The sequence below is a fragment of the Lissotriton vulgaris genome, chromosome 1_1 (assembly GCF_964263255.1).
Source record: "Lissotriton vulgaris chromosome 1_1, aLisVul1.2, whole genome shotgun sequence".
NCBI lineage: Eukaryota > Metazoa > Chordata > Amphibia > Caudata > Salamandridae > Lissotriton > Lissotriton vulgaris.
The window spans coordinates 1,325,611,688-1,325,629,320 of record NC_141685.1 but is presented as its reverse complement, the minus strand read 5'-3'; the positions used below and the strand labels follow the sequence as shown (position 1 = coordinate 1,325,629,320).

At 43.0% G+C, this 17,633-nt stretch overlaps 2 protein-coding genes across 3 annotated transcripts in view; both read left to right on the top strand.

The window, feature by feature from the left end:
* LOC147749095 (retinol dehydrogenase 16-like) overlaps window positions 1-2,453 on the top strand; it is a 142,958-nt gene extending 140,505 nt beyond the window's left edge. For both annotated transcript variants that reach the window (XM_086966071.1, XM_086966082.1), the window contains one exon: window positions 2,189-2,453. In XM_086966071.1, coding sequence (XP_086822197.1) covers window positions 2,189-2,409 — 221 coding nt within the window. In that variant the 3' untranslated portion in view covers window positions 2,410-2,453. The remainder of the gene's footprint in view (window positions 1-2,188) is intronic.
* Window positions 2,454-12,347: 9,894 nt separating this feature from the next.
* Window positions 12,348-17,633, top strand: part of LOC147749094 (retinol dehydrogenase 7-like) — a 420,558-nt gene continuing 415,272 nt past the window's right edge. The window contains exon 1 of the mRNA XM_086966095.1: window positions 12,348-12,459. The gene's annotated coding sequence lies outside the window, so the exon portion shown is untranslated. The remainder of the gene's footprint in view (window positions 12,460-17,633) is intronic.

Sequence of the window (17,633 nt, the reverse complement as noted above, 5' to 3'; positions counted from 1 at the left end):
TACACTCTTCACTGGTGCATCGTGGCGGTGTACTCTGGAAGTGTGCCAGGGGAGAGTGGCAGACCTTAAATGTCCGTGCATGTGACATAAGTGGTGGATTACATTGTGGTGGAGTGATTTCTATTGTGATGTCAGGTCATTTAATTGAATAGTATATGCTACATATTGTTGATCCTAGTGTGTGTTAGTTGCAGACTATACAGTGTGCATGTGTGTAAAACCCATGTGATAATATTCATGCAGTGATGCTGCAGTGGTGTATTTGTATGTTCAGTGATGCTGCAAGATTGTGTATGTGTGTGCTTTTACCTTAAGGTGGGCAGGCCACTGAATACCCAAGCCAGACTCGAGCCTGAAGGCTGGCTCTGGCTCAGCTCGGGGTCCCGGTTGAAACCTCGAGCTCATAATGAACCGACCTTTCAAGGCTTCTGACTGCCACCCTCCCTCTAAGCACATACACAAAGAGGTACAAACAATGCATTAACATTTAAGTTAAAAGAAGAGACCAATATATACCCATTCAGCGGCTCTTTTGCACAAAGTGAAACCAGAAAACCTGGATTAATCGGGGCTGCTTTGCTTTACCAAATTGTGTAATCTTTGTCAATTATTTTATAATTTTATTTTACTGATCTTTCTTCTTCCTCCCTACTTCCTCACAGTTGCTTATGAAAGCACCTTCAATTACTTGAGTTCAGAATACCAGTTGTTCAAAAACCTAGTGTGTTTTTTTTTACTAGACTATAATGTTTCTCTACCTATAAGAATCTGAGCCACATGCAGGGTTAACGCAATAGTTCACTAATGGCACTGTTACCAGGGCAGGATGGGAGCAGAATTGTTGTAAGTTCACGATTAAAAGCTATCACTTTTAATAAGTACATCTCAGTGTAGTGCTATAATGGGATTTATTAATGTCAAAGCTTCCACATGTTAAGAAAACCCCTTCTTTTACTTTGGAAGAGACTTTATCATATTTGATGTTTGTTGTATGCTTTAAGCATGGGCGAATTTTGCGGATTTGCGAACTCGCAATCCGCAAAATCCGCGAATTCCCGCGAATTTGCGGATTTTTTTTTTTTTGTGTTCGCCCGTGTTTCTGCCAGTTCGCGAGGGTTTTTACAATTTCGCAATTTGCGAACTTACCTGTCGGGTCGCAAGTTTTGCGAACTTGTTGTTTCTACGTGTCCAGCCTGTTTGGGACACTCTTCTTCATCACTGCCACTCTCTGTCACCACTGCCACTCTCTGACTACTCATGCCACCCTCTGGCCCACCCATGCCACCCTCTGTTTCATCACCACACCCTCTGGTTGTCCAGTGTACATTATTTTCGGCAAAGCAAAGCACACCTTCCCTGCCTCAAGTGACCTGAATTAATTTGGGGCTGATTAATGTGTCACAGAATATTTTTTTAGCTGGCATCTGCTTCCTTAGTGCGCCCTGATTAGTGATCTTTTGCACTTGCTAAGTGCTTTCATTGTTGCAAAATTAGTTACAACACCTGCCCTGCCCCAACTGACAATAATGAATTAGGGGCTGATTAATGGATTTTAACTTCCAGCCTGGCTCCTGCTTGTCTCCCTTAGCTGTAATTCAGGACCTTTGTGGCATATGTGTAACTATTCTGAGGTTCAGAGCAGGGTCACATAATAGTTGCAACTGGCAACTGAACTCTGGAGGGGCCCCTCAGGAAGCACTACAGGAAATGGCTACTAATGATGAGCCTGAACTTTTGAACCTGGCAAGTAGTTTCAGTTTTGCTAAGATCGTATTTCTGCAATTTAGCACTTATTCGCGGGGCGCGAAGTTGTACTGGGAAGCCGCGAACTCACGCGAACAGTGCGAGCAGTGCGAGCAAAATCCGCTGCTCGCGGATTTGCGGATTTTGCGGGAGATTCGCGAATCGCGGATTTCCCGAAAATCCGCAAAATCCGCGAGCGGAACGGATTTTCCGCCCATACCTAGTATGCTTTACATGGGAAACATTTTCAGGGCTCGGCTCGTGCACGGGCTCTAAGAGCCTGCCAGACCCGTGGCTTAGCTCTGGCTCGGCTCGCCCTGTTCATATGTTGGCTCGTCCACCTTTAGAATTACTATATTACTATGTTAGGGTAAACGTGCAGAGAATATTACATCCAGCAGTTATAATCCCTGTTCTCTGCTGTCTCTTTGTTTCTGCACCCCAGATGTGGCAGATATGGAGTCTAGCTTTCAGCAGCTGTGCAGCTCGGACCTGTCGCCGGTGGCAGATTGCATGGAGCATGCCCTGACTGCCAAGCATCCTTGGACGCGGTACTCAGCCGGCTGGGATGCCAAATACTTCCTAATCCCCCTCTCCTACATGCCCACGGTGCTGTCAGACTACGTGATGACTCGGACATTACCAAAACCCGCCAAGTGCATTTAGGACGGGGCTGAACACCTGGGATTCAACCAGATGAAAACAAGGAGTATCAGAGGGCAAAACGCTCTAAAGATGTCACCCTGGGCCAACCTTCGAATGTAAACATGGTGAAAAAATATGAATCTGCTGACTTTCCGAATCTGTCATAGTCTCTAAAATTGGACGCTTTTGTGCAATAAAATGAGATCACCTTGCGGTCTGTCTTGAAATCCTTTCCCTCTTGAGTCGCTGGAGATGGGGATTTGAGAAACTGCCCATCATGCATAGTGTTGTCATGAATGATATAATTTCAGATGTTGCATAAAGTAAATTGTCCAACGCCGTCAGGGCCGGCTTTAGCACTGGTGGCGCCCTGTGCGACAATATTTGGTGGCGCCCCCCCAAAGACTGCCTCCACCACGGATTCCCTCACTACCACCTTTCGACAGTGCCCTTCAAGTCTCCTTAACCATTGTCTCTTAGATGAATTAAATTTTACAGCGCCACTCATACCAGTTTAAGATGTCAGAACACTTTACATCATGCACGCATTGCATAGAGACAAATCACACGTGTGTAAATCAGTATATAGGAAATGTTACATAAGACAGAGGCCAACAAGGAGTAGGAGTCACATCTCATCCATAGTGGTAGGCAGTACAGTTTAAGAGTCCTTGGGCAGGAAAATCACAAATTCTGAAATTCAAATGTCACATCATTGTTAGGGGGTTTCTTTAATAATAATAAGAATTGATTTCTACCCAAATGAACCCATTTTGCAATATTAGGACAACGAAAGACTGGGCAAAAAATATATTGCTCTAATTATATGTTCCTTGCAGTTTGCAGCAGCTCTTTGATGGCAGTCAATAGCTCACTGCTCTATATTAAGATTTTAACTTTTAAACTGCAAGTAACATAAGGTTTAGGCCTACATTTCAAACGTTTAATTTTTGAGTGATAAAGTCAGACCAGGATATTAATTACTCAATATGATTGTTAATTATGTTAATTTACCCAACTTTCGCTTACACTGAACCTAATTTGTTAAGCTATTTAAATGGTACTTGCTTGTCTTTGAGGCACTATAAAAGTTTTCAAATGTCCGCAAACTGACCGGACCTAAGTGTAGTGGCACTACAAAACGGACCTAAGTGTAGTGCAACTACAAAGCAGGTGCGCAATGCAGAAACCTGCCTTCCCTGTGGTTAAGAAGGAGCCCACCCTTCCTGGGACCCTATTCAGACCGAAGGCTATGATTATTTGTGACGTAGAAGGGTCTCAGGCCCCTCAACACATTCTGTGCTGGCATTGTTTTGTAACATGTCAGGGCTACCAATTGATACACATTGAATCATGTAAAAATTATTCTCTCCCCACCCCTACTTATGAGGGCGCAGGAACCACGGCTGCACCCCCAAAACATTGTGAATGGGACACTTTATTTGCAGCAGGCATATTAACTCTCTGCTCTATGATGAGTCAGAACCTTTACTAGACAATGCTTCGGTCTCTCTCCGGGAAGAACATCAATCACCGGAATTGTCATTTTTATTGATGTCTGAAAATGGCTGGGACAATGTACGAGGCATTAGCTGCCCTTAAAACGATGCACTTGACGCCCGCACCCTAAGTCAGCGCCCAGTGTGGTGGCACCGATCGCACCGCCCTAGAGCCGGCCCTGAACGCCCTACATAGCCAGGCCCGGACTGGCCGTTGCGGGCACCGGGCAATCCCCCGGTGGGCCGCATGGTTGGGGGCCTGTTTTGGGCCCCTTGTGCCGTTTTTGTTACAGGGCCGTTTTTGCTGCAAAAACGGCCCTGTAACAAAAACGGCCGAAAACCGGCCCTGGCACAGAGCGCGGACGCCCCCCCCTCCCTCCCTCGGGGGAGGGGGAGAGTAGGGGGGCCGGCCGAGCACTTTGCCAGGGCCGGTTCTGGTTCCCAGTCCGGCCCTGTACATAGCAGGGGGTTGGGTGGAAGCCTGACCTGCAGCCAGGCCCTGCACCCAACACCCCTGCCACTGTGCACGGCTGGCTATGTCATGTAACTATATAAAAGATGCCAGTTTAATTAAGGAAGACTTACTGGCTTCGTCAAATCTAAAATTCCAAAATAATAGTGGCAGGGCCTTTAGGCTTTATCAAGGGGTCAGTACATTGAGATATTTTAAGCAGGCCTATTGTTTTTGTCAAAAAAGTCAGTAATAATCATAATCAAATGAATATTTCATTAATTTAAACACTGCAATGTTAAATAATAGTGGGTGTGATAACAAGTTTTCAATAAAGTCATTTAAAAAACATTAACATGTGCATGAGTTTTTTAAACATTTTTCAGGCCACAAAGTGCAGCCAGAAGAACAAACTACTAGAGGTTACTGGGCTCCAGCCGAAGAGCATACAACTCTAGTTTGGAGTACTTAAAAAGATATGGGATTCAATGGCCCAGGAAACTTACAGTGTATTTTTTAAATACTGATGGGGGGGGGGGGGGGGCTGCTGCACTCTCTGCAAACACCCCAACCTTAAAAAATGGTTGGCGATACCCCTGCCCATTCTAGGTGCACCACCAGGATCCCCAAAAATGTCAATAAAAAGCCCTCCTTCTCTGGAGCAGTGAATAATAAATGAGTGCCTCCCGTCACTCATTTATTATTCACGTTATTATTTTTCATTACATTTTTGGGTGCTCTGCTGCCCACCTGGGGCACCCACACCTATGCTTTTGAACTTGGGGGCTGCTAGGTAAGCTCCTGCAGTCCCTGCCGGCTCCCCAGCTGGTAATCATGACTTGCGTCCTCTTCTCTCAAATTTTGAGACCCATTTTAGTGATCACCGCACTCTTAGTATAGATATTAGAATCCCTTCTGCAACTGATTGTGAACCATAGCACCTTTCTTGGGACAGACGTTGAACTTTCCAGGCATCAATCCGAGAGGTTCCTACCTACTTTGGTGAGGGACAATTCTACAAACTTTAAGATCTGTTGAGACGAGAAAGCTAGCAACAACATTTATGGGCTTGGTGAATAATACATCGAGTAGGCACCAAAGAAGAGGAGATACTTTCTCCTAATGGACGTGTGAATTAATGGCGCCATGTCTTAGTGACCAGTCTCAAATAATCCGCCATGTTAATCACAAATAGAGTCTCCATGGAGGCCACCCCTGTATGTTCAAAGATCATTACTCCAGAATGCCTTCAATTCCAGTTTAAGAGCACAAACAACATAGCTGGGACACGATTCCCACAAGGCAATGTAATACCTTAGGGAGCATATCGCGATACAGAGAGCTTCAGGGTGGGGAGTCGGTTTGGAAAATAGGTCTTAAAAAGGCAGGACAGGGAGGGGAAGGGGGAAGCAACACATGGGTGGCGAATTGAGGGAGTAAGCAGCAGACAAGGGAAAGAGCATGAATATGTGTAGTAAGAGGGAGCGCTATAACAAGAAGTAAAAAAATGAGCTTCCTGAAGGTTAGCAATGGATGTATGCAAGTTATCCAATCAAGTGGATGATAAAGAAGCTGTACTCCAGGGAAGTGACTAACACATAGACAGTATGAAAGGCCATTAAATAAAAAGCAAAGAAATTAGAGTGAACCCTATACTGCACCAAAGGCTTTACAGTCGGGCTAGAGATCTCCGGATGGTAAAGTATAGAAAAAATATTAAAAAGTTATCAAACTTGGGAAAAAAAAGTAAAATATGTTTATGATAAATATTCAGGTAAGTTAAGTTTGTATATTTATTTCAAACGTAGAATTCAATACAAAGTTACAGCACTATTACCTTAATTTAAAATACAAAATGTGATTGATGATTTAATAAATTATATTCAGATTATTTTTCAGAGGTTTAAACTAAAATATACATTTTTACCTAAAGTAAAAACAACATATTTTTATTATGCATTAATAATTAATAAAAGTGATGCATAGGATCTATTAAAAGTAATTTTATTATATTTTAATAGAAATTGTTATTACAATAGTTTTCAACGTAAAAAAAGGTTATTAAAATATGTTATATTTAAATTAAATATAAGTAGTATTTTTAGAAATTATGTCAAATATTAAAATATATTTATTTATATTTAAACTATTTTAAATCATTTAATATTATTTCCTATGGGGGTTCTTACTTAAAATTTCTACCTCCATTCTTTTTTATGGGAGGTTGCTGAACTACCAAGCAGTGGTGGCTCCTCCTTTATGGCGGAGGACTGGAGCATTGCCCTCCAGCTGCAAGCCAGCAGAGGCAAAGGACAAAAATAAAATGGTAATAAAACATTTTTATTATCATTTTATTTTTAGCCTGGCAGGCTGCGAGCCGAGAGAGGGGCGTTCCTGACGCTGCAGCTGCAGCTGCATCTCCAGGGAGGAAGGGGGAGTGGTGGGCACTGTCAAGTGCTCATGACAGTTTGGCTGGCCCTCTGGGGCCGGCCAAACCATCATGCACACTTAGCCTTTCTCCACCGAGCAGTGTTGTACAGCTGGGTGGAGAAACCAACACAGGTTCTCATTCTATGTCTGAATGCCGAACCGAGGCACTCAGACTAATCCCAGCGCTGCTCACATGCTGGGAATAGTATTTCCAGAATACTATTGCAAGTTTGGTAACTTGTGTGCACTGTGCACTATTCACTGTGTCATTAGCAAACCCTAACTTGTTATTCAAAGTGAACCTAATAAAAATAATAATATTTAACACTGTGCATTTGTACAGAATGAAACTGTTATTTGATTAATCTTTGACAATGTCATAAACATAACAGAAAAGTGAACTTAAATGGTCAATGCACAATTAACATTTGTTTTCTTATCAAAACTACTGTACAATATGCAACGCATAGTAATTATCCAACTGGAACACCGTAATTATCCAGATTTGTCATTTTTTTCATCCAGAGCAGGTATTTCCAGCACTGTGCCTCAGAGGAGTTGCATTTTATCTATGAGGTTGGCCCCTGAGGAAGGGACTGCAAAGTCCTGAAATGCATTGGGCATTTAGAAGATTGTTGTGCAATTATTACTATGCGTTGTATATTCTACAGTAGTCTAATGTTTTCTGGGAGGATGTATGGAAATGGACCATTAGTTGTGGCCTGCACAAGGAATGGGTACATATTCACACTCCATTGGGAACCAAACACCCAATTGTAGCGCTTAACTCTGTCAGGGAAGTGGAGGAGAGCAATCCAAGGGAGGTGGTGTGGGATATTAACCAGCATTCGCAGGCATGCGATGTTAATTCTCAATAAATAATTGTTCAGTGTGTGCTTTTTCTTACAAAAAGTAAAAGTACACTTATTACACTCTCTCTACTCAATGTTATTAAGTCATTTATAAATATGCATAAGGCTAGTGAAAATACCTTTGATGACATTGCATAATCACCTCTTACCCCCTAAAGGTTAGTATAAACATATTCAAGATCAACAAACTACATGTCATCTGTATCATCATTTTAGGAGTAAAAGAAATAATCAATAATAACCATGTGCAAATACACTTATTAATGCTAATACAGCTTAAGCACTTTGATCAGTAATCACTGTCAACATTATTATATCAATAAAACATTTAAAAATGAACTTCACATGTGTGTCTGTGTGCTTTTTATATATTCTCAAATCATGAAAACGCAGCCTTAAAGACAGACCCTAGAGGACGTCACATTTTTATCACACAATCTATAACCTAGTCCCTAGAGGGCGCTGTACAACACGTTCCTTTCCTTGGACATCTTCAGGCCACAATAACTGCCACCATAACCTTAGCCCCTAGAGCGCGCTGCACTCCCATGCTCCAGCCTGAGGAGTGGTTGAAATACAAACAAAGCCTGGGATAGTCTTCCTTTCTGTGATTCTTCCTATTTAGAGTCAGTCTTTTTATTAATATCCTTTGGGACTCTTTTTGGGAATCTGTGAAGATCCTGCAACTCCCCGACACACTCTTTGGGTAATTGCTGGTATCCCCGCCGTCCTGGGGCCACCACAAGCAGCAGAAAGTAGAGTAGGCAACCAAGCAACCACACCTGTCAATTAGCGCTTGTACGCCTCAGAGCAGCAATCGCGCTCTATAAATATACGTTTCATTTCATTTCATTTAATTTCACCACTACTGGGGAGGATGTGATGGTGCCACCCCCTCGGCCTCTGACATGCGGGGGTCTGGGATAAGATCCCGGCCCCCTGCCTGCTAATTACGCCCGGGGATGCAGTCCCAATGTGATAGGGAGAGTCTGTAGAAAGGGTCCTAATTATGTCCCCTCCATGAAGAATTTTTAAATAAACCCTTGTGTGCCAACCACCTCCCCCTCCCCCCAATGCCCCAAGTTCTGGCCCACCCTGGGGGTCATTCTTGAAAGCGGCGGCAGAGCGCCACACGCTCCATGATAGCTGGGGCAGTCAAAGGTCAAATCCTTCGCCTGCTCATACCTTGGACCCCATTGAGCTGTTTGGCATGCTTGGGCTCATTCTGTTCCTGGTGGCAAGCCTGAGTCACCTGGAGCACTTTCCTCAGAGCTCCTGGCCTCTAAAGTGGCAAACTTTGCAGGGAGCTAGTGTTATTGGCTCCCTGCACCAGCCTTTCTCATTTTTCTCCTCTGGGGCTTCTCTCCTCCTTGGTGCAGAAGTTCAGTCTTTGCCCAAACTAGTCCTCAGGGGGTGTAAGGGAACCTGGACATAGGGATTGCCCCACTTGTCCTGGGGCACCTGGAGTCAGAGTCTTTAGTCTGGATGGCTATCAGGGGGTACCTCCTTCCAGTTGTCCATGGCTGCCACCTCCAGTGTCCAACAGAAAAACACAACCAAGAGAGAGCTCTCCCCTTTGTGCAACACCTTTTAAGTGGGGGAAGAAAGTTCCAGAAGCAAGGCACTTCTGGCATATCCTGGGGTGCCACATGATCTCTCCGCCCTGTCCCAAAATTCCTCTACAGCCGCTGGGACATTTCAAAATGGCGTCACCCAGGAGTCATCTGTCACATCACATGTGGAGGCCTCAACTATGCCCCTTGCTAACATCATTGTGAGTGCCTTTTCCACCAAATCTTTAAAGGGAGACCCCTCCTTTTTTGTCTCTAGAGGTCTGGGCTCCCACCTTTGTTCAATGGGCTTAGGCTGGCATACCCCTGGTACAGTTAGAGCTGATTGATTGATGAAGATCCTTCCTTTGTGGGAGGAGGCTTTTGTTCCTGCTGCTTTAGAGAAATGTAATTAATGTGGCACAGCAGGGTGACAAAAGGCCTGTGCCCTGAACCTAAGCTGAGCCAGAGAAATATGACAATCCTGGATGACCCATAAACTGTACAGATATCTTTGTGGAACACTCATATTTGGTTTGGCATACAGATTTCTCCCCAGTTTGATATGTCACTGGTCTCTGTAGGGCAAAGGTAAGCAAAGCTACACTCTAAGGCAGTCTTCCCCATAGGTGCATAATGGAGTGTTGCTGCGGACAAGACAGTAAACCACACTGACTTTCCCTATGAGTGTGTGCTAACATTATGAAGCCTTCCCCAGGCCAACATCCAATCCTGCAGAGTCCCCTCTGTGACAGGCTACCTGTGCATAGTTACTGGGCTGCACACTGCAGGAGTCTCCTTTGTGCAGCCCTCACATGTGTGCACAAGCGTGCACACAGGTGTTCATGTGTAACCAGCCAAATTCCCCTTAGCTTTGCTGCATCACACCAGCTGCATCTTAATAAGCAGACGCTGGTGGTCACGCACAAAGTCGTTTTTCTATTAGTTTACTGTGGGTGAATGATCAGTTAAGGCTTACCCACTGTAAAAAGTTCAAAGACCAGGTGATCAAAAAGAGATAAAATGGGTAGATTTGATGGGCAGAGTCCATCGCCTTACAGAGGTGATGTCCTATGCACTTAATTTGATCCAGTTGCACACACCTTAAAACAATCATTTACAAAAGAAAAGCCCAGAATTTGAGCATTGTACCTTGGTGTCATGGAGTTCTCTGGTAACCTTAGGTTAGTGGATTTGAACCTGCCCATGTGGAGCAATAAATATGACACAGCTGGTCCTTTTTTGAGGATGTGGAGTTTGAGCCTGTCCCTTTCATGAGAAGGGGATCTGAAGTCTGAAGTCTGTCCACGCATAAGGATAAGGGAGATAGAGACTGTTTATTCACATGAATGGTGGTGTTTTAGTCTGTGCCTTTCATGGACTGGCTGGTGGGACCATTTTGACTCAATCCACGTAAGGCAATCTTCTTCTAACTTTTTAACATGGTGCTCCCTCATAAAAAAAGAAGAAAAGCCTTTTTTATTATAATTATTCTATAAAACTGGGGGTTCCGAACATGTATAGTAATTCATACATTGCAGTTATGTCTAGTCATCCATTTTAAAATGCAATTAAATACATGATTGCCAACAAGCTAGTGGATGCCTGGATTCACAAAGGGTGAAAAATATCTACAGTACGATCCTTTATCAGAAGGTGTAAAGGGACTTTGAGACATATTTGAAGCCCTCCATCCCACACCCCCAACGTCAAAAGCCAAGACAAGCGAAAAAAGAACATTCCTGGCGGCACATTACAGAGTGGTACACTGCCATTCTGTTTTCTTTCATTAAAAACATAGCACTATGTTACGCATGTTGTTTGTCTTTCTCTTTTCCCTAGGAGCATAATAAAGATTCCTCTTGTTCAGAGAATGCTGCACACCTGAAATTAATTCGAAACCCTGTTTGTAGACTTCTGATGTAATGAAAAGTATGGCTGGCACTAGGCGGAGATGGGGACGGTTAGCTCCCAGGCAGCTGAAGCTCAGAGGGGCGCTCAGCGACCTGCCAACTCACACGACATCCAGCACTCTATCCGCAGCCTGGATGCAGCAAAAAAAAATAAAATGTTTTCTCTATTTTCCTACTCAGTCGGTTTGTGCTCCTGTTCAAGGGTAGCAAGCGCTATATAAATGCAAAACGTTTGCCCTCTTCTATCCCTCCACTATCCTTCTCAATCCAAGTAACTGACTAACATATCCACCACTCAAATTACTTTCATATTTTCACTATACTAATTCACCACTAATTCTTTATGGGTTCCAGAGTAGCGTGCTATTCGTCGAAAAAGCGCTTCAATGCCTCGTCAGGGGTAGTAAGTGCTATATAAATGCAATTACAGTGGACCTCAATGCTGCCTCCCATTGGGGTAGCAATAGTGACATGGGCCTTGTCCCAACACCATCCCCCCACGCTAACGGTGATGCGTAAAACAGCCGTGATTGGGGTGCTGTGTGTCCCTCATACACACTTGTCCCAGTGCACTGGACTAACACGTTCTCCAAGAAACATACAGGACATTTGTTCCTATTTTGAGATTCTGGAAAAACCGCTCGTTGGCACCTCTATAACAATGTTTGTAAAAAAAACCTTAGTATTATTTTATGTATTTAACTCTAAAATATGTACGCATTGATTTTTTCATGTACCTTCAATACTACATTTATATTTCAAAGAGAAAAAACACAGTTTTTTACTAATTTTCCACTGCTTAAGAGCTCCAACATTTCCCACGTCTATGCACGAATAGCTTTCTTTTGCTTTGGATTCTGGCCCTTGGAGTCCCCGTTTCTATGACGTGCTAAGACGCCCCAGAATACAACGCAGAAACCGGGACAGACTGTTGACCTGCTCACGCATGGACACGGGGCACTTGGAGGTTCTTTATTTCAAAGGTCTTCTTATTATACAATATTTACCAGCAGTAACAGCACCTCTCACACTATTGATAGTCACTCCTCAGCCCCACTCTTTTCTTCTTTCCTTTTAAGCTCTTACTTGGCACGAGTGGGAAGGCAGCCCGCTCCGGTGCATTTCAGGTGACGCAGGGCGGCGCGAGGAGACAGCGCCTCCAATCTGGCGGACTATGGCCAGACTCTGACGTAAACGTCGTTGCTAGCGTCAGACCGGCCATAGGGCTCCTCTCTTCATAATATTCCTACTCTGCCGAGATCACCAGTGGCCGCGAGGTAGAGGAGGTCAGCGGGGGCAGAAAACCCACGTCCGGACATTCCCAGCATGCACTGGTAGCATGTGCACGAGACACTCGTAAGGCCAGGGGCACAGAAGGAGGGGGGAGTAGGGCCGGCGGGAAGTGTCAAATTGCTGTTCGGTTTGGATGTTTTGTGGTGTTCTTACTACAGGTGTGCGCGTCAACAAATTAACAGGGTGAGCACAGGCTGGCTCGTTCGTATCTTGGCGCCCGTGCACGAGGAGAGTCCTAAATAGGTATGCCATTGCCATGTAAATCAAACAAACCTCATCTAAGATATGATCATCTCTTTAACATTACAAACGTGTATTTCCTTACCACGTGGAAGCTTTGACATTAATACCTCACATTATAATACTGCGCTGAGAAAAAACAGTTAAAAGTGATACTTTTTAAATATACATGGTGCCAGTGAATCCAGATAGCGCACGCAGGAGTTTGGGTACAAAATAACTGCTCTTTTCTAAATATAAACGATTAGTGAACTAAGAGACAATTGTCATATAAACCCTGTACATGGCCCAGGTTATTATAGAAGAACATTATAGTCTATTAAATTAAACACAGTAGATTTTTGTACAACTGGCATTCTGGACTCACATATTGGAAAGTGCTTCATAAGTGATAATGAAGAAGAAAAAAGTTTTGGTGAAATAAAATCCTTGCCTAATAACACATAGTTTAGGTGGGGAAGCCGCGATTTATCCATGTTTTCTGATTTCACATTGTGCAAATCAGCCAGTAACTAGGTATTTATTTGTTTTGCAGTAATGGCAGTAAATATCCTTCAGGAAAACCATATCAGCCATTTACATGTCTCTAAGAATATCATCTTTTTTCTTTATGATGTACATTACGCTAACGTAACCTCTTTGGTCAGCCTGGAATACAGTGTCACATTAGAAGTATTCAAATGTCACACATAACCATACTGAAAGCATAGAAATTTTACATATACAAACTGATAATTTACAGCTGTGAGCATGGCACAATGGGTAAGCCCATTTTCAGCTACTGCTAACTTCTCTGTGTGGGACAGAATTCAGCCCTTTCACAAGGAATGCAACAACACATAATTCACCCCTTTCAGTGGCAGGTATTACTATAGCAATAAGAGTTTCTTTAGAATAAAATAAAAATATTGAGCGCATGCTCCAGTCTCATTTAACAGCCCAGCCAAGTATCGCGCTTCAGGCATTAACTAACGCAGAACCTGTAGTGTAGCTCTGTGTGACAGGCTGAAGCTGGTGTGATCGTGCCGCGAGCGGGGCTGGGCAGGTAGCAGGTGGCGCAGCAGACAAGGGCGGACCACTCAGTCACCTAATGATTTTTATTGATGGACCTATTTCTTTTTAAATAGAGCCTGTGACCTATGATTTGACTCTTCTTAGAGTTTCTTGTTGCTCAGATAGGTGTAATTTCTGATATTTATATGTTTTCCTCGTCTTTATTGCTTGATTTTGCTTGGGAGAAAGTGTTACTCATGGTCGTTGAAATGTCACTCATAATTACACTGAAATTATGAAAATGTCACATAGCAATTTGAAACTTTGGCAGCTATGAAAATATGAAATATTTTACTTTTTATTTTAGTATTTAAGCACATTGCATTGCCACATATGTTTAGCAAGTCTATCATGAGTACATTTGAGCACTTTACGCGATTTAACAAATTAAATTTTACGTTGATATCAAGCCCCCCCCCCCAAAAAAAAAATGCAACCTGATGCAAAATCTGGACCTCAACATACACATACATTTATTTAAAGCTCTGCAATAAAGAAACTGGCAACAAGGAGAAATGTGACATTAAATCTGTTCTGCTCAATTGTTTGCAAAGTCGGCGTTTTAAGATATTTTATGGGGTTATGGAACCTATTGTAGAGATCTTTGTGTGCCCTGAATATATTGCTTGAGAGATGATTGTTTTATCTAGTCCCAGTTTTGAATCAAAGTAGTATAGAGGGTTAATATGTCTCCTACAAAGCACATCATGTAATATGCAGATGACAGATTTTTATTTTATGTAGCTAGGTAAGTGGGTTATTGCTTTTAACCTAGGGTTCCTTTTGTTATTTTCAGTTCATAAATTGTAATCCTTCTAATATAGCACAGTGAGCTATGATGAGCATGTGACTCTTACACATTGTAACCCTCACTGAGTTATGTAAAACATCCTGTAAATTGATTTACACACACATAATATATTGTCAATATATAATGTGTACATATGGATGAGTAGCACTATAAAAGAAATAAAAACAAAATAGTGGTATTTAACCCTTTCGCTGTGGCGGCAATTCCGCCGCAGCGCCGGGGGGGGGGGGGGGAGCGGCGCTCACATGCTTGCGTCAATTGTGCTGGTTTGTCACAGTGTTGACACAAATAACAATTTAACCAGTTGCATGCTCATGACGGAGCCGCTCCGTCATGAGCCGCGGTTGCGCTGTGCTCATGACGGAGCAGTTCCGTCATGGCCCCGCCCGCTCAATAGAACGCGCCGCGCAGGCGCGAAATCAGCGCCATGCAGGCGCGGCGGCAGGGCCATGACGGAACCGCTCCGTCATGAGCACAGCGCAACCGTGGCTCATGACGGAGCGGCTCCGTCATGAGCATGCAACTGGTTAAATTGTTATTTGTGTCAACACTGTGACAAACCAGCACAATTGACGTTATTACAGTGCATGCAAATGTCTTATATACAGCGACTGAACAAATCTAGAGTAAATAGAAAAAGGGCAACCCAATACTCCCCAAGGAACTGGGTAACATAAAGTTAAATAGAAAAATGTACCTTGAGGATTTATTTTATCCCATTAATTACTCTTTATCAAGTCATAATATGTACATTGATTCATAAGGAACATACAAAACGTGGTATCTGATTCTTTTGGTTTTTTATGTTATATTTGAAATAAATTCAAGTCACAAGTCTTTTTACAAACAGAGAAGAAATAGGCAACAAAAACACTACTATATTGAATCCAGCTTTTCGTGGTGTATAATACCGTTGGTACAATATGCATTAAGCCAATATATACATAGGGTGCTACTGAAACATCAGTCAGCTCATTCATCAGATCTTATTACGAATGTTGTTATCAATGATTGTAACCCAAACAGTATGTAGGCGTCGACGTTTCGGTCTTTAACGGAAGAATCTCTCCAAGACCATCCTCCGGACTGTGTGTTGCTCATGAAATTATATACACAGAATGTATCTTCCTAATCCCTTCAGAGGTATCTTGACCAGGGCTATCCAATGCCCACGTGCTCCTCCACACTGTCGGCGAAGCACTTATATCTGACTCCAATCCCTTTAATCCTCAATATGCCTCCAATAGTATACCGTTAAATTGTATACTGCGCTCCTTGACGGGACATAACCTCGTCTCTCTCCGTGAGCGTTCACGGAGAGAGACGAGGTTATGTCCCGTCAAGGAGCGCAGTATACAATTTAACGGTATACTATTGGAGGCATATTGAGGATTAAAGGGATTGGAGTCAGATATAAGTGCTTCGCCGACAGTGTGGAGGAGCACGTGGGCATTGGATAGCCCTGGTCAAGATACCTCTGAAGGGATTAGGAAGATACATTCTGTGTATATAATTTCATGAGCAACACACAGTCCTGAGGATGGTCTTGGAGAGATTCTTCCGTTAAAGACCGAAACGTCGACGCCTACATACTGTTTGGGTTACAATCATTGATAACAACATTCGTAATAAGATCTGATGAATGAGCTGACTGATGTTTCAGTAGCACCCTATGTATATATTGGCTTAATGTATATTGTACCAACGGTATTATACACTACGAAAAGCTGGATTCAATATAGTAGTTTTTTTGTTGCCTATTTCTTCTCTGTTTGTAAAAAGACTTGTGACTTGAATTATTTCAAATATAACATAAAAAACCAAAAGAATCAGATACCACGTTTTGTATGTTCCTTATGAATCAATGTACATATTATGACTTGATAAAGAGTAATTAATGGGATAAAATAAATCCTCAAGGTACATTTTTCTATTTAACTGAACAAATCTAGAAGCATACCTCTCTATGAAGTGATAACAAATTGTGAGCCTTTCTTCCCTTCCATTGCATTTGCATCTAGGTGTGAGGCTCCAGATAGCTCCCAGACAGAATACTGGAACAGAAGGAGGCCTGATGGCCCCTAAACTTCGGCATTTGTTTTGGGTGCTGCTGAAATCTGATAATCCCCCTCCCAGTCTGTATGTTGCTGCTCGCAATGAAAGCAGATACCCTACAGGCGCTGCTCAATGGGTTCCAGATCTTAAAATGACATAGGTACGAGTTAAGCATATTTCTGTGGGGCCCAAGCTCTTGGCAGGGAAGACAGCGTCCACCCTGTGAAAATAGTGGGTAAACGCTGTCCACCCGCTTGTACCCTCGTCTCGTGTCCTAGTTATAAGAATCTTGATCACATACAGTCTACATGATAGCTGTCTTCCCTCTTAGTGCACTAATGGTACTGCCATCAGGGTAAGGGCAGGGACAGAATGATTCTAAGTTCATCTTTAAACACTCTCACTTTTAATAAAGGCTTCTCAGTTCGGTGCTATAATGTGACGTGATAATGTCATAAACACAAGTATTTCCAGACCCGGTTGGCAGACCATACCCAACGTGGATCCAAGGGGTGGCACTTTGCCAACTTTTGTTTTCCAGAAAGGCGCCAGACTATGGGATGCTTTGAGGGTGCAGTGTGCTTGGTGTTTTCAACTTTTGGGTCCAGTTGCTCGGTAATTCTCACTGACTTATCTGTCCCTTAGCTCCCAAGCCGCCTGAATGTTGCTGTGGCAAAATCTAAATCCACCATCCCTCCTCTAGTCACATAAGGTGTTCCCCTTCCTCTGCTCACTACACCTCCAGGATTCTAGATTTTGGGCCAAGCGCTGATTTAGGAATGGCCCATGTTTGCTTTTAATTAGCAACTTTTAAGTTCCTGTTTTTTTTGGTAAAAAAATGAAGCCACACTTTTATTGTTTCTTTTGCTCCTCGTGCAAGCTTTTTTAAATGTGTTCTACTTTATTTCTTTATATCAGTTTATGGGTGCATATTTGATTCAGTTAGATTATTTGTTTATTTTTACAATCCATGTGTCTGGATTCTGGAATGAATTCTGGTGTTAGTGGCCATTTAGGTAGAGTGCTGCTGCAATGTACCACAGTTACCCATCCGGTCCAGACAGGAAGCTGCACAGTT